General features: G+C 34.2%; 1 protein-coding gene across 1 annotated transcript in view; it reads right to left on the minus strand.

Moving 5' to 3' along the window:
* The window catches only part of LOC140152589 (ribosome quality control complex subunit NEMF-like), a 37,261-nt gene extending 12,227 nt beyond the window's left edge, over positions 1 to 25,034 (minus strand). Inside the window, 22 exon segments of the mRNA XM_072174985.1 lie at positions 159 to 217; positions 721 to 778; positions 1,039 to 1,151; positions 1,645 to 1,707; positions 2,176 to 2,279; positions 5,550 to 5,638; positions 6,335 to 6,398; positions 6,924 to 7,070; positions 14,851 to 15,011; positions 15,377 to 15,405; positions 15,408 to 15,423; positions 15,968 to 16,045; positions 16,357 to 16,419; positions 17,362 to 17,437; positions 18,132 to 18,202; positions 18,703 to 18,776; positions 19,278 to 19,367; positions 19,782 to 19,849; positions 20,413 to 20,558; positions 21,298 to 21,526; positions 22,075 to 22,143; positions 24,863 to 25,034. Coding sequence (XP_072031086.1) covers positions 159 to 217; positions 721 to 778; positions 1,039 to 1,151; positions 1,645 to 1,707; positions 2,176 to 2,279; positions 5,550 to 5,638; positions 6,335 to 6,398; positions 6,924 to 7,070; positions 14,851 to 15,011; positions 15,377 to 15,405; positions 15,408 to 15,423; positions 15,968 to 16,045; positions 16,357 to 16,419; positions 17,362 to 17,437; positions 18,132 to 18,202; positions 18,703 to 18,776; positions 19,278 to 19,367; positions 19,782 to 19,849; positions 20,413 to 20,558; positions 21,298 to 21,526; positions 22,075 to 22,143; positions 24,863 to 24,924 — 1,929 coding nt within the window. The 5' untranslated portion in view covers positions 24,925 to 25,034.
* Between the last annotated feature and the right edge of the window lie 763 nt (positions 25,035 to 25,797).

Consider the following 25,797-nt stretch of genomic DNA (forward strand, 5'->3'; position numbering starts at 1 on the left):
GAGGAATAGTCATTGGTAAAACATCAACACTGTCACCATCGAAGCCTATTTTCACAGTATAGTGTGCACTGGGGTCTCTGGACTTAGGACCAGACTTTGGCGGGTTAGCTGTGCATAACTGGTGTTACTCTTTTATCAGCAAAGTTATTGATCCTTACCTTGAATAAGAATCCAAAGCCCATGACTAGTTGAGTAGGGGGCAAGTAATTCTTTTTACCTGTAATTTAGTGAAATCAAAAACAAAAAACAATTTTAAGAAGAACATTAAAGTATAGTCAAATAACATATCCAAAGTTTTGACCTCAGTAAATGATGCACTTTGGCAGTTGAGAAAGATCCCCACCATATAGGCACACATGCGTGATGCTTTTGTAGCTGAACCAATAAAATCAGACCATCCTTTTTGCACAATATTATATCATGTTGGTTCAAAGTGTTGCAGGAATAAAGAAATGGACACATACAGGCCATGTAACCATCATGTTTACCTTATGTCTTTAACAGTATCACAATGCAAGTTTCATTTGATTCCGATTGGTCTGGAATCTAAAAGCTTTTCAATTGTGTTTCATCTATAGAATATGGTTCAATCTGCAGTGAGCATGAAGAAACTCAACAGACCATAAGGTTTGACATTTGATTCTTGTCTGACAGCAAACCTGTATGATGAATGCCTGTCATAAAAGCCTATCAAGCAATAAGACATATGATTACACACACCTCTTATCATGAAGCTTCCTGTTGACAGGTACTCTCCTGTGGGTGCTGTCTTGGAAACCTGAAATCAAGAAAATATTGATATACACAATGGACAAATTCAAAAATACAATCTGAAATATTGCCTATAATGTTAGGTAAAAAACAAACAGATAATATCCTTTACAAACTGTTCTAATATAGATAAGAGCATTGCGTTTGACTCTAAACTTGCAGCTACCTCTTTATGACAAACCTACTAAACATGGGTGATATATTTGGCACTGTAAGCCACAATTCCACACAAAGCTATCATAATTGATATGTTTACTTTAGCTTTACCTGGTTATGGTTGACCCACCAAGCACTGGTGATGACTTTGGCATCCCATGCCACACTGTAACACACTGCCATGGTCCCAGCTTCATTCAAGGTTTTTGGTGGTACAGGGTTACCTATCATGGTAAAAATTTAAATAACAACATTAACTTTGCTTTGAATGTAAAGCACTCTTGAATTTCAAATACTGCTGAATTGATTTCCATTGATGTATATCTACCAAAGTTAATTGGCATGCATGTTGTGCACATATACACTAGCTTCCGGAGAAAAAACATGACCTCTCTTGCTCTGATCGCTGTGCATGCCCTGTTAATGAACGACATAGGCCAGGCTTTTTTGTTCCCTTCATGAGGGCCCCTCTGCACATAACGAAGCTTTGACACCTAATAGGCCAATCAGATTACTGGCCTGTTGTTACGATTGTGGGATGATTTAATCACCCCATCACTCAGAACCCCATATCCATGTTTATGATGTGTACACACACCACAAGTAAGAGAGGTCTGTTCTTCTCTGAAAGCAAGTGTAGTCAGGTTCATGGTTTGATAGAACCACTTCAACATCAATATTTACATTGATGAATTTTAGGAAATGTAAGTCAGTTACCTGTTGGATTTTTGATGATTACGCTACTGGCTCCATGTAAATCAGCATGGACATATACATCCCCTGTGTAGGAAAAACAAAATTTTAACAATGCTTTATAATGTAATTCGTGAAAACAAAAAAGGATGTTTAAAGTGAATTGGTCCAGATGTGCTTAGAAGTGACAGGATAATACAGGATTAACATTCATACTACTTGCTTGTTATTTTATATCTGTATGTAAAGTACAACTGCTGTTCAAGAATTGGCTTCAGGATCAGATGAATCACCCACCCCCAGAAGTCTGATCAACAGTCAGTTGATGAAAGTTCAACAATGCAATACATTCCAAAAAGCAAACCTGTTCAAATAACTTATTTGTTTGGTTCCATTGACGACATTTGATTCATAAATAATGTTCATGTAGTCTGGACACAAAAAGTGAGTTTCAAAGTCTACTTACTCAAGGCCCTAGACAGAATATGAAATGCTATGTCATTTCAACACTTTGAAAGATAAAATTAAAAATACTATAATTTGTCTTACAATTACCTTGTGTGAGATACTTCTTGACAACAAGTTCATTCTGCTGTTGATCTCTGCCTGCAATAATTAGGTAATTCTCTGAACTGATGCACCAGAAAAACTTCTCAAACCTACAACAGAAACAAGCCATGTTAGAACAGTGAAATACAAAGAAAATCAAAGCTAATCTTAAACATACAGGTATCACTGAAATGATGTAAAAAGCCTTTCAAAAACAATTGTTGTGCTCTGCAAGAAGCTTTGTCATATCTTAGACCATTACACAAATATCTAGCTAGTTGTGTTGAATTAGTCTGTCATTTTGATTCTGTATCAGTATTCATGACTTTCCTCATCTGCAAAGATATCCATAATAAGAATAAATACGTCTACATTTACTTAAGGGCGTACTACACCCATATATTGGTTTGATTGGTCTAAAAAAACATTTTTTCATTTATAGCTAGGCGATATATGCACGGATCATGTGAAATTAAAAAATTATGAAAAAACATCGTTTTTCACCTATTTGTCTTAAAAGTTGATTGGTTGATAAGGACGCTTATTCATCCCTTTTAAGGGATTTTTATTTAGCGAGAGTACGTAGTCAATCTTCATAGGGATGGGCGATACCAGCTTTTGGTACCCATTGTCGAACTAGAGCAGTCAGGGGGTTTGAGTCGAATTTGTAGAAAAAATAAAACAAAATGAAAAAAAAATGGCATGAGGAGCGCGCTTATGACATGAGGGGTTGTCTGAGGAGGTGTTCCCCCTCAGAAAAAAAAAAAAAAAAAACGTGTGCAAAATGAAGATCTAATTGAAGCGATTTGGTGGACAATTTTGGCACTATTATGCCAAGGCCTATATACTAGTGTAAAATTTTAGTTTGGCGGCCGAAAATTTGTGAGAGCCTTTCGTGGACAAGTTTCGAATTCCCTATTATCGTAGGCCTATGAATTGTTTTAAACATAAATCGGTAAAGCAAGCGAAAATGGCCACTTGTATATCGATTAAGCAGGGGAGTGAAGACTAAATTGAAGTGATTTGGTGGACCATTTTGGTACTAGTGTGTAAAATTTTAGTTTGAAAAAAGCCGCAAATTTGTAAAATGATGGTCCATGAAACCTTCCTTGGACAAGTTTTCCTGTAAGCCTATACCATAAATTGGGCTTAAATTTGCAAATGTTGGAAGAAGAGCGAAAATGATCATATGTTTATCCACTACATGCAGGGGAGTCTGAGGGGATGTTCCCCCTGAGAAGTTTGAAAAATTTGCAAAATGAAGGTCGAATTGAAGCCATTGATTGCATTGTTTTTACACTACTATTTGAATCAATTGCTTTAAACAGAAAAAAGGGCCCGAAATCAATTTGCAAAACTTGAGATTCAAGTGGCAATTACTAAAGCATGCATAAATCGATGAAGTCGTTATGGAGTCCGTCTTAATTTTTGACTTTGGTGGCAAAATGTGAGGGGCCCTGCATATCGGCGGACCCGCAGTAATTTTCACGTGCTTTTAGGACGAGGACCCGCCTTCAAGCAATGCCTAGTCGCAGGCCTCTATATGACCTACTTCCAATCGTCCCGACTGTGCGGTTATTTACACATGGGCCTACTCAATTACGTGCAATTTAGTTTCTCTCCTCCTTTCCTCCATTTCTCTTCTCTTTTCTCCTTTCTTCCCTTCTCTTCTCTTTATTTATTTATTGGGGGGCGTCAGCCACCTGAATCCAGCGCCTTAATTGAGTCCATGTGTAGGCCTATGTTGGGGATTGGAGGGGGGTAGGCCTACTGAGGCCTACCACATTTAATAACGAACTTACTTACTCTTTGTGGGATTTCGAATCGCAACCATTAATTAATGAAACAAAGCTTATTTTTGACTCAGAGTTTAAATTTAAGATGCTAGCGAAGTCAATAACTTTGCACATTCTTGGGTTCCTTTGTTTCCACTCTTGTTAAAAGAAGACATAAAACCTGATGATCAGCTGACTCTTTCTGTTGACAATTTAAGTTTAAAACATTATTAACACAATTTTTGTGTTGAAATTAATTGTAAACATTAAACAAAACCAATACATTGGCTATAGTTTCAAATCTTTCATAACATATAACCGTGGTGTTTGTAAAATATTTTGTAAAAGATTTGCAATTAGGCCTACTTTGATTGGATTCGAACATTGCAACTTTACAATGCTCAAGAACACGAAAACTTCGGGTGTGTGAAACATTGTTAAAAATTGTATGAAATGAGGATTCCTAGTTTCTTTACACTTTTAAATGTGAATGATAGGAGGTCTGTAGGCTAAAGGGGGGCCCCGAAAAAATTTTGTGATGAATTTTTTTGCTTCAGCCCCGCCCCCAGCAAGTGTTTGTGAGCGGTCGACGGTCCCTATAGGCCTACCACACACAATTTATTCGCTACCTGAATTCGCTAATAGAGAATGAAAGATTTTTTATTTAATATTTGTTTTCAATTTTCGAATAATTATTTTTGTTTTCAATAGGCCTACGTTCCATAAAAATAAAAGTATTGTATCGAAATTGAACGATACCAAAATGGTATCGAATCGCCCACCGCTAGAAAAACCAAATCATGGCGTCTATACAAAAATGTATGCGGAAGTCTTTCGACAAGCGAATACAGTGAGTTTCATGGATTTATACTGGATATATAATGGATTTTCTTAAAGTGGAATGATTTCAGCATGCGGTACAGGTAAGTGACGTAACTGTTAATACACGTGAACTAGTAGGGTGTCCCATTTAGCTGTTATCATTGTGAACATACCGATTCACATTACAAATGCATTATAAATCATGTTTTGTAAGCTTCCGTATGTCCTCAGAAAACTGAGCAAAAATTCACCTAATTCGGAAAACCAAGGCATTTACTGTTCTTTAATTTCAACCTTATCAAACCTGAAACAAATATGCTGCCTTGCGAACACAAATTTTGCATATCATTGTCAACTAAAAGGGGGGAAATAAGTTTAATTTCATTGATAACATGAAATTGATGCATATTAATGTTTTCAAAGCTGTGCATAATTAATTAATTTCCCCAAAAAATAATTTTTATACTTTTAGCGTTTGTCACAAATGCTTAACAAGTGTGAGTGATTGGATTAACGGTATCAATTCTGAAATTCTAAAGAAACTCGATTTTGTGAATCGAGGTCTATGTACCTCTTCCGAGCTTCTACCTTTAAAAGCATGTAAGCTACATTGATACCGATGCCACCAATAGAACGAGAAGATTTGCCCCTTCATTTTGCATACCACTTTGACCAATTTTTTTTTCTCATTTCTCCACAAAATGCAGAAAACCCGCAAAAAAATCCAATGGGTGTAGTACCCCCTTAATGTACAACTATAGTATGATTATATCTTCTGCTTACCAGTAAGTTTTTCTTGATTTGTTGATACTTGCAACTGTAGCAACGTCTTTCAAAGCCTGCTTTGTCTTACGTTCAGCTGACTTGATTGCCTGACAGACAAGAATAACATATTGTTTGGGTTATTAACACACAGACTGATTCTTGGCGATGCATCCTATATCCAATTTACTCAATTTGTGCTTCTTCATTTCCTCTTCTGACTACAAACATGTTTACCTGTACACCATGGTGATCCTCTTCCCTACATGCCTATACCTATCCAATACCACCCATCAGTTGCCTATCAGGAACACCTAAGTTACAACTATGTTTATATCATAACAGCCATTCACCATGGGACCTTATGCGTCCATGGGTGCATCATAGGTATAATAGAGGCCTTGCATGTGACGTATCATCCCGTAAATATGGCGGACTACTCAAATGCATTCAACAAAAGCATGATTGCAATCTACCGTAACAGTTCGTCTCACACACATAACCCTGCACTACGATCAAATAGGTTGATGACAAGATTTGATTAAATGGACTGCACTCCGCCATAACTATGGTGAAGGACACCGGCTCAAATCCTTTGTTTGGAGCCAATCGATAATTTCATGCAGGGCCTCTATTGTTTGCAGTCCCAAAGAAAAGATTCTGGCTGTGTATACCGGAATTGGATTCTCCTTGTTGGCTTTACAAAGACCTTATGTACCCAAGCATAGTTACTTGCAATCAACAAAGGTATCATTTTAAACCTTACATTCCTACAATAAAGTTAAGTGAGTTACATTAATACTTACCTTTTCAGATGACTGTACAGTTCTTTCTTGTTTGTGCTTGGAGTGTTTCTTGAAATCATAATGTCTGTAACAAGATTAATAGAAAAGTATAAAATGCACTTAATTTGTTACAAGGGCATTTCATGATGAACAACCTCACCCCTCCCCACTTTTCTAAAAAAAAGTTGAGATTTTTATACCACTGGAAACCTCTGGCTATATAATGTTTATGTACAAAATATTTCTTGCAGATTAATTCATTTAGTAAAAATATCCCAAAATTTGATTTATATTCTGGTGTACCAGAACGCAACTCAACACATTGAACTATGGAGCAGTGTAATACACATAATCACGCAGAACTCGCCAAAACAAAACCGGAACCAACTGAAATTTTCAGAAGAAAATTTTTTCGTGAATATCTATTGAAAGATGTCATAAAAATAGGATGCCTGGATCACAAAATACTCCTTTAATATGCATGTAATACATTTATTTTAAAATTCCATTTGTTTGTTTACGTTTTTTGTTGGATGAAATTGGGACACAATAATAGTTGTTACATCATAAGATATAATTAGATCATAAATATGACAGCACCAATACTTACTTTCTGGCATTAGCATAAGCAGACAGGCCCAAGTCAATGTCCACCTTGATAGGGTGTACCTTAGTTTTCTTCTTATCTTTTCCCTTTGTTTTCTCTTCCTCCATTTCCTCCTCCTCCTCATCATCATCATAATCAAAATATGGGCCTCTGTTGAAGATAGCAGATAAGATGCAAGGGTAAAAACTGGCATTTTTGTTTTAAAACTACGAAAATTTAGGTTTTAGTATGACACCGATATTCATAAAGAGTGAAATGGCATATCAATGTGGAGCATTATTCAGTTAGAAACTTACAGCTGGTAAAAAGGGGACACTTCTAAAACTGTGAAATACATAACAAGGATTAAGTCTGAGGCCAATCAATGGCAGATGGCTTGTTTTCCATTCAGAATATGTGCTTAGTTGAAGTTCAAAGAAAGAGGGTGCTTGTGTGTGTGTGTGTGGGGGGGGGGTGCATTTGTATGTAAAGACCTGCATGTGGACACACACCTGAAAATACAATGAAAACTGTGGACACAGACCAACCATGGACATTGATATTTTCTTACATCCACAGTTCCTGTCCCCTAAAAATAAATGTATAAGACTATGTCTCATTTGCCAGTGTAGGGTCTGGTCTCGATTGATTTGTAAAATGTGGATCCACTGTTTGGTACTTAGCTTCAGGCAATGGAGGTCCTCATTAGATTGTAACAAGTTAAAGGTCCACTGTTGTCAAAATGGGTTCTTCAATCAATCAATCAGATTTATTTTATTTCCATCAAAAATTACAACAAAATACAATAATTATAAAAAGTACAACACGATGGAGGAGGTACAACGATAAGCGAAGCCTGTAAATGCTGCACCCCTGTATAATTAAATTACACAAATTAAAACAGAACAAAAACAAAACGAGGATCTGTAGCCAAACAATTTAAAGACAAATATAATGAATCAATCAATTTAAATATAATATTGTACTATAATCATGAGTATTTAACATTTACATATGGTCATTTTCACGGTAAAGGGTGTAACTTTGGATTTTTAACATTTTAATCCGTAGTGTTCTAATAAAGCCACAGAATTCCATGATTTTTGGCCACATAAGTCATCTAGTTAGCAGCTACCTTGGGTAGCATAATCAGCTTTGGGAGTTACTGCGTTCAGTTTTAGCAGGCTTAAATGTACTTAATATTGCCATTTTGAAAAACTATAAAAAACAGTAACATTTTTGTAAAACCCTGTGTTTTCTTCAGTTAGTTCATGGATAATTTTTCTTATCCTGAAAGTACAGTCATATGGTCAGTAAACACTGCCACATTAGAATTAATTGTGAACAGCCCTGTATTTTTGAGAACCGGACTTCGATATTTGTCGTTTCGGAGGCTTCATTTTCCGTTAACAATTGTTAACAAACTTTGTGGGTGTAGCTTTGGTTCATAATTCTTGGTTATTTCTTCACTTCTTCTTGATTCATAACAGTTGTTATCTTAACTTGAAATGGGTAACAAAAATTAGTCGATTTGCAAGCTTTTAAAATTTTTATAAAATCTTGACTTCAAAGAGCCATTTTTCCGTTAACTTTTTGAAGCCTCCGAAACAAACTGTTCAGCAAGCTTGTGCAAATATAAATAAAAGAGCTCATCCAATCTATTTATCAAAATGTAGCAAAGTAGATCCTCAAGTCACATGTTTTTAAATCGTGGAGATATATATCACCGTTTGAAAATGGGACCCAATACAAACTTTCCGTTAACAATTGAAGCCTCCGAAACAAATGAAGCCTCCGAAACAACAATAAGATTAATTATCATCTATGCATATCTAAATTGGTGTGTTTCATACTGATATCTGCATTGTAATTATTACTTGATGTGCAGAATGTCATAAATTAAAAAAAATTTTGACATTATGGTTTTTGTTTGAAAAATATACTGATACCCAAAAAAGACTGTTTCGGAGGCTTCACATGCAAAAAACACCATACTTAACAAATGGGTGAAAAAATTAACATGTGATAAATCTACAATATCTGCCGCATAGAATCATTGATTCAATATACACAAGAAAATAACAGCTTAGATGATCCCAACACTGTTGTTTAAAAAAAAACTACTTCTGCAATGTTTAACAATTGTAAACATGAAGCCAAAAAAAAAAAAAAAAATGACTTGCTGTGATAATTTAATTTTTGTCACAACTGAAATTCAATACTTAGAAGCAAAGCATGAAAATTGGTAATTGTGATATCTTTTACCCATTTTTTCATGCCAACTTGTACTGGTTAGCCAAATATTTTACTTTTATGATCACCTGTGTTGTTAACTGAAGCCTCCGAAACACAAATCGCTTGAATTGCCAATTCTAAAAATAACTCCAATTTCTGTGAAACTTGGCTGGGAGGTTCCTTTCATCAAGTAGTATTTGTACATGAAGTTAGACATTCAAATTATTTTAGGAACCCAATTAAAACTTAAAAAATATGTTTAAGGTTTGGAAATTTCCATTGTAAATGACACTTGATGTTAAAAATTTTCAAAACTGCAATTACAAACATAGCAAAACATGGTATAAAATTTAACTTATATCTGTTGACTTACTTTGGAATGGGATTTCACATGTATTCCAGCTTTCATGTCATAATTTTCTGAGGTTATGTAAAATACATTTTTCTTAGATTTTAACCAAAATGTTATGGAAATGTCAATTTTTTATTAGAAATCAAAAGGTTTAAGCCTTGAAACATTATTTTACTGGAATTTAAGTTGCTTCTATGCATGATTTCAGTAAACAGAAACATATTTAAGTGGTTTGAAATTTTGACCCAAAAAATCAAAAGTTACACCCTTTACTGTGAAAATGACCATATAGCAAATTACAAACGCTGATATAAAGCATAAAAGCAATGATAAACAACTTTGAGATGACATATTAAGTGGAGGCAATGATTTAACAGAATGATTAACAGAAATATTACACTATAATAATGAAGCAAAACATACTTGGATCTACTTGTCATTCAGGAAGGCATGTACTCCTCTCTTAAAGAGAGAAATGTTGGTAGCCTGTCTAATCTCATAAGGTATTTGATTCCAAATTTTTGGACCATTTGAGACAACAGTACTTGTTTTGTGCAGTTGGTAATTATGCTTATTTCTAGTATTATAACTGTGAATATCCTTAAGACTCTTAAACATAGCATCAAATGATTTTGGTAACATACCTTGGGTATACTTATACATAAAAATAGACAACTCTTTCTTGTACATATCAAATATATCAAGAACATTGTATTTATCAAAAAGTGGTCTTGAATGGCTTAAATACGGACTATGAGATATTATTCTTAAAGCTCTTTTTTGTAGCTTAAATAATTTGTTCAGATATGCCTTGTTTGCATTTCCCCAAAGTAAAATACCGTAATTAAAATAGGGTACAACTAGTGAACAGTAAAGGTTGTACAAAGTTTGTTCGGGTAAATAATGCTTCACCTTGTTCAAAACGCCAATATTTCGAGAAGACACATTACAAATATTAACAATCTGTTTCTTCCAAGAAAGATTTTCATCAATAGTTAGACCCAGGAATTTGGCTTCTTTAACACGAGTCAGTTTACAACCATCTAAAGATATTACAATATTATTGTCATTGATTTCCTTGGTTTTGGACACAGTACCTAAAAACATGAGATTTGTCTTTTTTGCATTGAGTGAAAGTTTGTTAGCTTTGAACCAGTTAATTACCTCCCTCAGCTCATTATTAATTACATTACAGAGTTCATTAATATTTTCATGTGAGTAGAAAACAGTAGTATCATCAGCGAATAAAATAAATGATAGTAATTCAGATGTGTGTGGCGATGTCATTCATATAGATGATGAAAAGCAGAGGACCCAATATTGATCCTTGTGGAACGCATACATAAAATCGGTTCATAAGATGAGACTTCTGAATTGTATGACACATATTGTTTTCTCTCAGAAAGGTAATTTGAAAACCATTGAGATGTTACTCCTCTAAAACCATAGTGTTCCAGTTTGCTTATCAAAATATTATGATTTATGGTGTCAAATGCTTTTGACAGGTCCATAAAAATACCAGCTGTGTGTTTCTTTTCACTACTTGCATTTTCAATGTCACATACAAAATCCAAAACTGCCATATATGTGGAATGGTTGCTTCTAAAGCCATACTGCTTATCATACAAAACATTGAACTTATTTAAAAAATCAATACATCTATTATACACAATCCGTTCAAGCAATTTAGAAAAACATGGTAACACTGAAACTGGTCTGTAGTTACCAAACATTTCAGGGTTGTCTTTTTTGTATATTGGAACTACCTTTGCCATTTTTAAATCATCTGGCACAACACCTGTGTTTAAAGAGATATTTAAAATCCTTTGCAGTGGATATGCAATTTCATTCGCAACTCTTTTAACAATATCAGATCCTATACCATCGTGACCTGGACTTTTTCTACTACCCAAAGTTGCAATAATTTTCAGAATTTCTTCTTCAGTGGTTGGTTTGAAGAAACATGTAGAACTATTTGGATTTTTTAGATAATCACAAAAATCTTTACCAGTATGGCTTATACTTTGTGCTAGTTTGGGTCCAATATTTGAAAAATACTCATTGAACTTATCAGCAATTATCTTAGGATTTGTTATTGTTTCCCATTACTTACAAATTTTTGAGACATGTTACGCCTTTTACTTCTCAGTATATTGTTGAGAATCTTCCAAGTATTTCTCATACTGTACCTTTCTCTTCCAAGCAATGAAGAAAAATAATGACGCTTTGCCAGTCGGAGTAAAGATGTTAGCTTACTACGATATGATTTATATTTTTAGAAATGTTTTCCTCAGTTGGTTTTTTGATTTTTTTCTTGTACAATATATTCTTTCTACGAATCGATTTTACCAACCCTTTAGTTATCCAAGGACATCTAGGGTCATGTTTCTTGGCCCTCTTGTTGGGTTTACATTTTGGAATACACTCATCATAAAGTAGCATAAATTTTTCAATGAACTTATTATATGACATATTTACATCATCAGATGAACAAATAAAATCCCAGTCTACGTTTTTTCAGCTCATTTTGAAATTTTTGTACATTTTGCTCAGTTTTATACCGTGTGTTAAAATTACAGGTACCTTGAAGATTATCAATCTTTCTGTACAAATTTAAATTTGTAGATAGAAAGATTGGAAAGTGATCGGTTATATCTGTTACCATGATTCCAGATGTTTGACATGTATAACAATTGGTAAAAATGTTATCAATAAGAGTAGCTGTTTTTGTGGTAATTCTTGTAGGCTTTGTAATACATGGATATAAGGAATAAGATGACATAGTATTTAGAAATTCAGCAGTAGGTACATGAACATCTTCATTTAACAAATTAATGTTAAAATCACCCATCAAGTATACAAGTTTATTTTCTTTATTAATAATCGACAGAACTCCATCTATATACTTATTGAATTCATGTATCCCTTGATCAGGAGGTTTATATACAACACCAATAACAATGTTTTGCAATCCTGTTCTTTCTATTTCTAGAAAGAGACTTTCAACATATTCAGGATGTTCAATACCATCCAAGTCATCACGGAGTTTATAATGTATGTTGTTCTTCATATAGAGGCAAACGCCACCACCGCCTTTTATTCTTTCTGTTTGCAAATTCAAGATTATAACCGCTAACATTAAAATAATCATGTGGCTTTTCTTTTAACCATGTTTCCACCAATCCTATAACATGAAAGTCAATATCAATAGTACACATGTAATCTCTAAACGAATCAAAGTTCTTATCCAGACTCCTAATGTTAAAATTAAGGAGTGACAAATTTTCAGAAGATTAGTTAGTAACCTCTCTTAACTTAGTATCAGTATAATAATTAGTGTGACTGTTAAATTGCCCTGTATTCATATCATCCTGGTATTTTGTTGGATCAATAGCCAAGTGTTCATATTTATCAACATTAAATTCACGTGGAGTATCATCAATATCAAAATACTTGTACAATTCTAATAAGAAATTTTCATCATCAATGAAGTGGTTAAATGGTAAATTCATTGTATCATTGCATTTTACACAAAACCAATAATGATTGTCATTTTTCATGAATTCTTTTCTGCTCAGACTGCTACATGATTTATGCACAAAACATTTACAAGTGCTACATTTCAGTTTTCTGTGATTTTTCTTAACACGCTTTTGGCATACAGAACAAGGGCTACATTCAGACATCAAAACACAAAATAATATATATATATAAAATTACAATTTAAAACAAACAAACAAATTTTTTGCACTCAAATAAATTTGAGGTCAACATTAAGTATGGCCCACATGCCACAAACAATATTTGGGTGAAAAGTACTGTACAACAATGAAACGTCAGTCAGGCATTATCAGAATTACTTAAAGAACCACATGTATTACTAGGTACATGTATATCACAGATTACTAGAAAAAAGAAAGATACACCCAGTATAATAGTACCTGTCAATAATTTTCGCAAACAAAACAACAACAACAACAAAAAGATTTTCCCTTTAACCATTTTCAGGCTTAAAACATAACCAAGCTGTTGAATAGGGAAAACTGTTAACATGGTAAAAATGGTACTGGTTGGGGGTGTACATATTGTAAGTAAACCATTATCTTGATCAGTTAATAACATAAGGTGTCAAAACCAACATCTTCTATAGTTAATGAGAGACACAAACTGTAGTAACATTCTATTGACACAGTTTCGAATTACATCATCATCATCAACATCTTGTTCAACACCACCAGGGTCTTTAATACCTTTTACTAGAGTTGTTACCAACAAATGTTTAACATCAAACAATAATTTCTGTAGACACTCTTTTGTCATCAACATCAGCCTCAAAAATTATACCATTTTCACTAGTCAACATTAGGCATTGGCAACACAAATGGTTTTTGATATTACAACTACTAATATTTCATAGTACCAATTCTATTAGAGTCAATAACAACATGATTTTCATGTTAAACAACACCACTTTGCAACAATTTTATTGCAGCTAGTACAGCATAGAAATCATTACCAGCAATTGGTTTGTGTTTAAAACCACAAGATATAATAAAGAACATTTTTAATATAAAGTCATTACCAACAATAATGTTTTGTGTTGAATACCACCAGTATTACTAACACTATTTTGTATTAGTAAATACCAACATCAGTATCATATTATAGCATCACCAGTAAATTCACAACACTTTACATTCAGTACCAGCATCAAGTTCAAAACCACCTAAATTTTTATTATAACATTTCATTCAAGTCATTACCAACTGATTCGTGTTGTATACCACTAGTATTACTAACACAATTTTTTAAAACACCAACATGTTTCATGTCATTTATATCAACAGCATATCAACAACATATTTTCGTTCAGTACCATCGTTAAGTTTCATGTTCAGTAGAACATTTTTAATTCTAGTCATTACCAACAATTGTTTTGTATTTAATACCATCATTATACTAGAGTCAATACCAGCATTAAATACATGTTAACATCACCAGTACATCTGCAACATTTTTCATTTATTTTATTATTTCAGTCATTATCAATATCCAGTTCAAAAACCACTAGTTTTTCATTCAACTAATCTATAATATATACCAACAAGGGTGTCATGATCAACATCATCAAACTTTATTTGCATCAAATCATAGACCCTGTTGTCTATGATCAAAATAATACACACATAAAAACATTGAATCACATAGGTAGTTTAGTAGGACTACTGTCCCGTAACTACATGATAAAGACAATAATCACAATAATATAGTATAATTATTTGACATGTTTTTGTTGCAGGTCTTTACAAGGGTATGTTGGGGTGTGTGTGAGTGGGGGGTGTCTGTGTGATGTATATACCATACCTTAATGCCATTGTGATGTGGTTACTATCCAATTTCAATGTCTTTATTGCTGATGCTACAGGATCTCCTTGCTTCTGTGCTTCTCTGATAATGTTATCAATCTCACTCCAGTCTATCTGGTTTGCGATGGCACTACGTACTACTCGGATGGCTTGGTCAACCTGATTATTAAAGATTATAAGAATAAACGAAAAATGTAGACAAGGTATAAAAACTTATTTACAATGATATTGGGATCAAAGCTATTTTATTCTAATACTATTTGATTTGTAAATATCAATATGTGAAACTGTAAACACATTTACCTTAAAAATAGATGGATTATGTAAATGTGACTTTAGCTTTTCAGGTAACAACATGCCAACATTAGCTTGCCACCAGTTTCATTTGCTAATCAGGACCAAACTTTTGAATTGTGCACACTTGCCCTCTACAAGTGCAAATGGATTCTGACAGCATGGCATGGATTTACGAAGCAATGTGATGTTTCTGTTTGTAATGGTCTATTACTGTGAATTGCACTTACCAGATCAAGATTGATTTCAATCAGCTCAGCTTTCTTTTATCCAGTTCCTGAAAATCAATGTAAACAATGTATTATTCAGTCAATATGAATCTAACAAATAATTATTTATATGAATTGCAATTTTAAAAACATTTGCGGGGTGATTTTCCCAAGGTGTATGTGTGCAATAAAATCAAATTGACCACTAGCCCACTATATTGTATTCAAATATCCTCAATCTATTCCATATGTTAAAAAATATGCATTTTTATCTGGAATTTTTATGTCAACAATCAAAGTTAAGGTTAGCACCTATTTTAAACTGTTGCGATTTGGTAGTTCACAGCACCTTGCGAATGGTAGTGAGCTTTCTTGAGTTATATTGTAAAGAGGGCTGAAACAGCAACACTTTTGTAAAACGTACATAACTCATTAGCAACAATAAATCAAGCAAGTTTTCAAATTATATGATTTGTAGAATGAACTTTTGCAAAACATCAAAGTGTTATTTTTCAATAATATATTGATTTAGATAATGAAAATCAATTTATTTTTACCTCGTCTACCTTTAACGTTTTTGTAATCAGATAGTGATTGGCACACATTAATTACCTGAGCTTTCTGTAGCGAATCCAGTCTCTTCTCGTGATCTTTCTTGACATTTTCCAGTTTCTTTAATGCATCTTTCTCCTAAACAAAGCAAAAAAGTGAAAAATGATTAAAATAAAACAAATAATGTGATGTGCAAAAAATTAATAATGTAATTTAATTCTATGTAATTTAATTATTGATGTAATTTAATTCTACAGTGAAGAATCTACACCCCATATTCAAAATTTAGCACACAATTTCAACAACGCCACAGTATGTAAGAAACACAAGATAGAAGTAACATCACAACCATTTTCACAGATTTATCAGCAAAACTAGTATTCATCATCATCAGCCATTACACAATTTCTAATCTCATCATATTTTCTATGATTTAAATTGCATCTCACCTGTTGTATAACTTTCAAGTCTAGTTTCTGGCTCTCCATCTTGGAATAAAACTCATCCACTGCCTATTATAAAAAATAATATTTCATCAAATTAGTTTCCTTTTGAAGAAGTTACTCCTTGAGTTTAAACAATATTCCATTTCAGTATTTGTAAGTTAAAGTTAGTTGGAACAGAGAGAGAAGCTTGGATGAACTGACATTTAAAATGGATTAAAAGTTTGTTTTGTTGGAGAGCAAGGCTCAGAAGTATTCAATTGCACAAATATGGTGAAATGAAATTGCTACTACTTGATTCGAAACAATTATATTTAAAAGAACACATATTTGGTTCACAAGCAATTATGCAAGATTTTCAGTACTTGCATGTAAACTTAGCTCAAAAAGAAACTTATATTTTTCACAAGGTCATATCTTGAAATCCTGTCCATCAAATTGAACCACAATTACACACAGATTTACTTCAATACTCTACTCTTAACACATGTCAATAACCAAGCAGTTATCCAACTGACACAACAGCAAAATGCACTGACATGGGACAGCTTCCTGGACCACATTCACAGCCCAGCCCTGTTTCATGAAAAAAGTGCATGAAAAGCAGAAAGCAGCACCGTTTTATCATCTGTGCAAGGATCTTGTTTGCATTCTCACAGATTTTTTGTCCTGGGTGCCAAATGTTGGGCTGTGAAAGTGAAGGAAGTCCAGGAAGCTGTCCCATGACAGTGCATTTTGCTGTTGTGTCAGTTGGACAACTGCTTGGTTACTGACATGTGTTTTGAGTAGAGTATTAAGGTAATCCTGTGTGTAATTTTGGTTCATTTTGATTGACAGTATTTTAAGATATGACCTTGTGATTCACAAGTTGTAAAAATTATAAGTTTCTTTTTGAGCTCAGTTTATTTGGATCAAAACAAATAATACAGGACTTATAATATTTGATATACAGATTGTCAAACATGTCACCCTTTCCTTGTTTTAAATCTGTATTGACTGAATCTGGTTTACCTGATTGAATGAGTCAAACTCCTTGTATGGACTTCCTTCATGCTGTTTGTACAGATATGGATGATATTCTGCATATCTAGAAAGATTGAAATGGCAAAACGATATATATTAATTCCAAAGAAATTTACCACAATAAATTGAAAATTGAATAAATTACCCTTTATACAGTCAAGTATGTCTTTAAGATTGTTCAAAGATTGCTCTGTCAAGTTCTAGACATTTACAGGTTTTGAGTATCTCTTTGTCTCACATATTTTCCCAGTGAGTAATAGCTTTTTATTCATATCAAAATCACACTTTGTATATATATGATGTTAAATTTAATCCTTTCGTACCCTGGTAAAGTCAAGAGTGGAAAATTGGTACATTTAAATTTTAGTGCCTTAATATTGAGATACTATTGTATTCTTGCCACATGAACTTGAAAATGCCTGCTTATGAAAAAGTCAATTTAGCACTTAGGCTAACTATCTAATTTTCGATAATGAGAGCCAACTTGGGTATGCACAGATATTTGCATCGAGCGTATTATGCAAAGACCACACGCTTACGTCTAAAACACATTTCGAGAATTGACCAATCACAGTCTTTGGTCGGGCGATTGTGTTGTTCTACGAAAAGTATGCTGATGCAACAGTATGCAGAAGACACATTCTCTCAAGATTGAGAATTAGATATTTTGCCTATTGTGACCTTTGTATCCTTCCCCTGAAGCCTTGAGAATGATAACAAGAATCAACATATATTTCTCTGAAGAAATAGTTACTTACGTGAGAAACTCAGAGTCAGGATTGTCTTCTGAGGCTGTTGGTTTCTTTTCTCTTTTCTGTATGATGTAACCCTGTAGCAAATGTATATGAATCAAATTTTTAAAGGGTATGTAGTTTCATGAAATAGACGCACTTGTAGAAATACATTGAGTAAAATCATGTTTGACAAAACCAATTTTTTACTTACATCTTTATCTTATGCCTCCTTTAATGGAGGCTTAATTACAAGCACATCCCACAGGATTGGAGCAGATTGTTTCTTATGATCAAGCCTCTGATGTGGGAGATTATACAGAAATGCATGTGGCCTCAAGTGACTTTGCAGGAATATGCAGGAAAATCGCATGAATTAGGGCTATAAAGCCTCAAAACGGGCTAAAAATAAATAAAAGTGTTGAAATTTGAAGTAACAAAAAGGATTTTGCAGGAAACATTACATCCCTGGATATATAAGCAAAAAATTTATTTTGCCTAAAATAATTTTATTCAAGGTATATGTCCAGTCAAAGATTATTGAATATCTAAGTATTCAATTATAAATAGAAAAATTCAGTGATACTATGACACTAACCTTGGTTTTGTTTTGAGCTGATTGTTCCATGTAATCTTCTGCTTGTCTCAAAGCTGCCAATAATGCTGGCAGATCTGAAAATGGATTGATGGTATAACATTTATTTGGTGACTTGCTTGTTTTAACCGTTATATCATACACATCATTACAATATCATTTACTACATAATTTGTATTGTAAATACCTGCTGGTTCGACGCAAGAGTTCAGAATTATAAGTTCAGTCTCTATGTATTGTTTAGGTCAACAAGTTTCTACCTTGTTATCCAGGGCTTCTGGCAGGATACAATGAAATGAAAATCAAAATGTATGCCAATGACTTTTAACTTTTCTACATTTTCAAACCATGCATTAAAGGTCTACATTTTGCTTTAAAAAGAAACCAAAAAGAATAACTTGTTTCTGTAAAAGAAAGAAAACACAAAATCAATTCTTGTTGCTTGATTGCATTTTTGGTTGAAATGCAAACATGAATGGGCAACTCCATTTGAAATCTACACCCCCTGTGTGGGAAACTTTAAAGTCATGTTTTCAGTAGTGGGTGTATGGATTTCAATTGGAATTTCCAGATAGTACCTTGGTTTATGTCAAATCCTTGTCCAATCTTGGAGTTGTCTGGAAACCCTTGACTCAAGAGACAATGGTCTATAAGAGCTGGACCAAAAACTGAATAGAAATACAAGGCATTAAAATACATTGGTCAATAGGATATGGACCAAACACTAAATAGAAAGTAATCATACATTATACAGGTATGGCTATGTTTTTATTACAGCACTTTTTACTAGTTTTTTGCATAAACTTATTTGTATACACACAAGTAATGGAATCATGGTAAAAAAGTATGAATTTTTATATTTCTAAGTTTAACATCTTTCTTTTAAGATCAGTTCAATAGATATTGTTCATTCACATAAACTTCAAACAACTTTGAGTTTGTAATTAAGGAACACTACAAAAAAACAAAGAAAAAGTCTATTTGTCAGTGAATTGAATTAAATACATTTTTGGTCCTTTTAGACTACAGATTTGATTTCAAAATATATGTACCTAGATTGAATTGAGTGCTAAAATACTTACCAAAATGAGGATTCAAGAACTTCCTAAGAAATTCACCTTGCTTGGCAGATACCATCATTTCTCGTAATCTGTGAATACCAACATACATACATGATTGGTGACTCTACATCCACTATTCGTAGATACTACTGCATATTTATAGATTCTACTAAAAATAATTTGAATCCCAATACAAACAACTTCAAAATGCTACAAAGGCTATATGATAATGTTTGAGCTTACTTTGCTATAGGCATATAACGAGTTATAGCTCAGAAAAGTGTTGTATATAGATAATCTGGTTAATTATGTATATATTTAATGTTATTTAATGTCTACATGTATAGGGCCTACTTCGGGCCAGGGAAATGTTTGGACCCGTTTTCAATTTTGGACTTGTATCAATGTACATGTATTTATGTTTTGTTTTGCTTGTTTTTGAATCACCTTTTGTAACTTTGTAGACTAAATGTAGAACGCACCGTCTTAAACGTGTGCCGCTGATGTAAAAGCGTATGTTCTAATAAATATCTATCTATCTATCTAATGCAATTTTACAATTTGTACAGAAAAAAAAATCTTTTTCTAAGGCAAATTTTGCATAAAAAGGCTTTCTTGCTTCTTAATGCATATGCCTTGTAAGGAATCTTACTTTTCCATCTCAGGTAATGGCTCTGGCTTCTTTGCAGCATCAAATGGGAATGTTTCTCTGACAGCAAACCTGACATCATCTCCTTCCTTTCTGGTACGCAGTAGATTCAGAATGATAAACTCATAGTCAGTCAGATAGACATTGCCCTGGTAACAAAACAAATTTCACAAACTTAGTAGCCGATTACCCAACCTGTGCATCATTATATATGGGTCTAAAATGCTACATGACATGTGTGTAACAAAGGGACTTGGTTGAAAACAGTATTTCTTTATGCAAATAAATGTCAACAAAATTTCGACTGCATTACTTTGTTAAAAGGTCTACATAATATATACTCCTTATATGCAGCAAAGTTAAGCCAATCATAATTATGCTTTAAGTCTGTCCCACCAAAGTCATGTATTGGAGTTTTTATGTCAGCATTAATTAAAATCCTAGGTAATCTATTATGCAGTATCTGAAGAGCATTGGATAAATGAGCACTACAATTTGACCAAACAGTACTGCAATAATCAAAGTGTGCCAATCTTAGATTAGTAATACACAAATTGGAATTTTCCATACCTGTGCCCTCTAAGCGTACTCGATTTCAGCTGATGCTGGTACAGCGTACAGACCTGGCGACATCGCTTTATCTTATGCGCGAAGTTTCTTTTGTGTACGCTTGCGCTGTTTGCGCTATTTTTGAGTTTGCTCACGCGGTACCTGACTTAGCGTCGATCCCCTGAGGCAACATGCCATGTTTCTGCGGTATGGTGCCAATAATAGCACATTGGCAAGCATCCATGACATAAGTTCATATAACTTCATAGCATGCACTTTATATTGAAATCTGAACTCCTTTTTGTTCAATAATATGTGTATCATTTCACATTCACCTACCCTGTCATAGAGCTCAATAATGAGATGATACGCTGCTTCATCTGATCCAAACTGGAGATCAATAACTCTGTCCATACCAAGTTGTTTGATTCCCACCAATCGGCGACCCCGTAGGTGCTTCCGTAGCTTCATACTAAACCCAGATGGCATAGGATTCTTGGGCCATTCATATGATGTACTGTGAATGCGATTACCTGACTCCAATAAAAGTGTTTCTTTCTTGTCAGTTCTGAATCAAAACACAAATTGCTTTTATCAAATTTGCATACAAATTTGGTCAACTATTGTGACTCTTCAAAATCAGTCACAAAATTGAAAATCAAGTTACAATGTATGATTTTATCTAAAATAAGCTTGTCTTCAGCACAATCTCGAAACCATGCATACTAATCAGTGAACAAGTTTTGTGAAGTTATAAGATCAGTGCAAATATGGTAAAACAAAAGTGAGGTGGCCATCAAGATCTTGGGTGGGTTGTAAGTAAATTTACACACAAAGGGTCTTGTTTTATAAGTATGTTTTGCTTAAAAATGTATTAACAATTTTTTAAACCACATCTACATTAGAACCACATTTTAGGGTTCCAGGCCTCAGATTGAGTATAGAATCAGAGTGGAAATACAAAATTACAGCATGTGCAGTGATGCAAGCACCGACAAATATGAAACTTATGTATAATATTAGATCAAATCTGGCTAAATAGTGGTGGCTACATTTTTGCCAGTTGAATGAACAGACACTGGGAAGAAATGTCCATAATATCCATTTTGAACTTACTCTTGAAGTCTGATGAGATACGTCTTGTTGTTGATGTCGTAAACATTGTTAACACGAAGGCCAAGTAATCTGAAAAAACAAATAAAAATTAAAATGCTCATTATAATTAAACTTATCATAATTTGGCTGAATACCTGAATAGAACTTTCTGTTCTCTATTATTTATTCACATTTGTTTATTTAAAGGCCAATTCAGTAATTCGCTAAACCTAAACACCCTAAAATTCATCAAAATTCTGATTTTAGTATTTTCTGAAAAGGCATCTATGTGCTACTGAAGTGGAAATATATGGCAAACGTGAAATTAATCTGATAAACAAAGAAAAACTTGGATATCAAAATGAAGATGGAAACAATACCCATGGATTACTTTTATTTGGTTTTTTACTTATTGCATGACAAGGCTGTAGAATTTGGTATGGTACTGTGAAGATAACAATTTACACTGTTATAATATTTTGCAGTAAACCTTTGACAAGCGTGTATTACCTTGATGTTGCAAAGTTGGCGCTAACAAGGCGTAGGGCCTACAGCGCCAAGTTCATTGATAAATTCCCACTTGGCAACAGCAGATCGCCTCTGGGTGTACCTACGCTTAAAATACGCTCTTGTTTACTGAAAAATATTATAGAACATGGTTCTTTATTTTATGCAATAGATGATAATAATGGACATAATTGTTGATCATTTGGTGATGCAATAAGACAAAATAATAGGCCTCAATATAGGTTTTCTTTTATTTTAAATTGATAGAAAAGTAACTAAGTAGAGGACGCTCTGTAAGATTTTAACTTGTGCTGTGGCCATTGTGAAACACATGGACATAAAACTGCACGGTACACTTTTACAAAACATTGAATGCTTAACTATCCGGGAACTATACTATAGTAGAAATTTCATTTGAATGAAAACAGCTGCCAACCATTGTACACGAATCGATCCTAGTACGTACTGTGATATAATGAAAATACTATAATAACAGGGCGGTCAACTCTCACGCATTGGGCGTGAGTCTCACACATTGGGTCACTTTCTCACGGTCTCACGCCAAGGGCCTAGGTATTTAATCTCACGCCTAGGTAGTAAATCTCACGCAAAAAGCTGGAAAATGAGTAAAATCTCACGCATCGTCAAAATAATTTGTTAAACCCGTACCCCCCCACCCGCTTTTCACATTCTCGAGCACCGTGGCTCAAATAATCATGGGTCAAACTGAACATTGTAGTCGGTAAATCCCTGTACGCCTCATGTCTCACGGCAAGCAATTCCAAAAAGTTGACAGCCCTGTATAATAACCATGCAATCACAAATGAGTTGGCATGGTTGGATTCACTTCCGCATCACACACACAAGGGCACTCAATGTCATTACACAGTTTGTTGTTTTAGAACTTCAGAGCGTAATCTTGTCACAACGGCGCAGGACACAGAGCGCGGTACACATAAAATGGCTGTTTCCAAGAACATGGATGCTCCAAATCTTATACAACTTTAAAAAATGGATTCTTTGGCACCAATAACATGACAATTTTCAGACACCACCCCCCGACTCCCCTGTCACTCACAAATAAGTTTTTTGGCCGGCACCTTCTCATTTTTTGGCCGATTTCAGTGAAAAAAGGTGTCAAAATGCTCAGGAGATCACCCTGCATCAAATAAGCTTGAGCCCTAAGGAATCTGACACATCATGGTTGTATAACCCAGTACCGTTACTATACAAATTAAGTAGGTATGCCAGGCAAACCTTAGTTAACACATTTGCTAGTCAGTCAAATTCGCCGACAATGTCAATGCATATTTACATAGAAATTTAAAACAACTGGCCGAAGAAGGAAACCTACATAAATATGTTTTCTATACTTCACTTGACCCAAATATATGATTTTTTATGTTGATAAGTCAATCCGCAATCGCACATGGAATTTTAGAGGGATTTTGATAGCAGTTCCATTATAAAAAGCTGCTATCATAATGAGACTAAGATCTAGAAACACCCCGAAATGCCGTTTGGGGAATTTTGCTAGCTGAATCTTTTTTTTGATGAAAGTCAATCTTTGACAAGATGTAACTTTGCTACGGAAAGTGCTATGAAAAAAAGGTTTTCAGTTTTGGCTTTGTTTACTCAAGGGCTTTAATTTGATATATAAAATGATGCAATTTGATGGCAAATTTGAATTCACCTAGCATACTTAAATTAAGTAATACTACTTGGCCAAACTTTTAACACTGTCATGACTGTCCTGTGAACGCCAGTGGCTCCGCGAATATAGCGTGGTACAGAAGAAAGTATACACGCGCCTTACACTGCGTACACGCTTAGTACACTACATGGACGCAACGCGCATGTTCCAGTTTGACCAAGAATTACTTAATTTGATTATAGTTCAGTCTATTTAAAGGAGTATTTCGTGATCCTAGCATCCTCTATTTATGTCATTTTTCATTAGATATCCACGAAAAAAACCTATTCCCAAAATTTCAGTTGATTCAGATTTTGCGTTCGCGAGTTATGCATGATTATGTGTATTACACTGCTCCATAGCATAGACAATGTGTTGTAATTTCGTTCTGGTGCACCAGAACGAAATTCAAATTTCACGATATCTTTGCTAAACGAATTAATCTGCAAGAAATATTCTGTACATAAACATTATGTAGCCAGAGGTTTCCAGTGATATAAAAATCTCAACTTTTTTTGAGATTTGTGGGGGGGATGAGGCTGTGGATCACGAAAGCCCCTTTAAATAAAATAAATTTAACTTGTAAGCTTACTTAACGTCTTAACTTACCGAGATCCCAGTTCAGAAATAGATGCACGGAGATCTATGGTTGTATATCGTGTTTTCGGCATCCTTGTTGGTGTGATCAACTAACGAATTATTGAATATAATTGCTGATAATCAGTTAATTATTCAATGAATCACACTTCAAGTTCAACAAACTTGAAAAACAGATGGTCCGTATGAATAATAAACGATAGTCACTGCAGTATGTTGGAAGATTTTTGTTAGATGACATAGCCCATACTCAGGTGAGCGCGATAAATTTCCTTTAAAATGGATATCACGGCTGACAACAGTCCCCGTGGATAGCCCCCCCCCCACACACACACAATTTTTCATCATTAAATGCGAGCTGCAAACTGGAGTCTAGTGACATAAAATGGGGTCTCCGGAATAAAAAAATGGGTGGCGACTCTTTTGGCGAAAAAAAAACTTGCACAGAACACCCGTAGGGGAAAGTGGGGTAATGCCGGACTGTGGGGAATCCCGGACACATCTATTGCAGCTAAACGGAGAAGGGTGGCACTATTATACTACCTTGGGGTATTAGCTACCTCAAAGTGTACCTCACGTGTACTATTACCAGCGCTTTGGGTCTTGTCTTTCTTTGTGAAAATTACGAAAAAACAGAAATTGTCATTTTTGACTTTTTATCTGAAAAGTGATTTATAAGCTGGGTGACAGTTAATGCGACAAAGGACACAGATAAAGTATGGATGAAAATTATGTTTGATACTGGATTGTTAGCTGGATGTAGGCCTATGAATTTTGGTTTATTAAAAATGGATTAGTAGAACAAGCACTGAAAAATTAAGTCAGGACCGTGAGGGGTAATCCCGGACACACATGCATTCTCTATACAGATGGGGTAATGCCGGACACTTGCTATTTCGAAAATATAGACAACAATGACAGCCCCATAGTTGTATGCTTGAGGTAAC

This window comes from Amphiura filiformis, chromosome 5 (genome assembly GCF_039555335.1).
Source record: "Amphiura filiformis chromosome 5, Afil_fr2py, whole genome shotgun sequence".
Lineage (NCBI taxonomy): Eukaryota > Metazoa > Echinodermata > Ophiuroidea > Amphilepidida > Amphiuridae > Amphiura > Amphiura filiformis.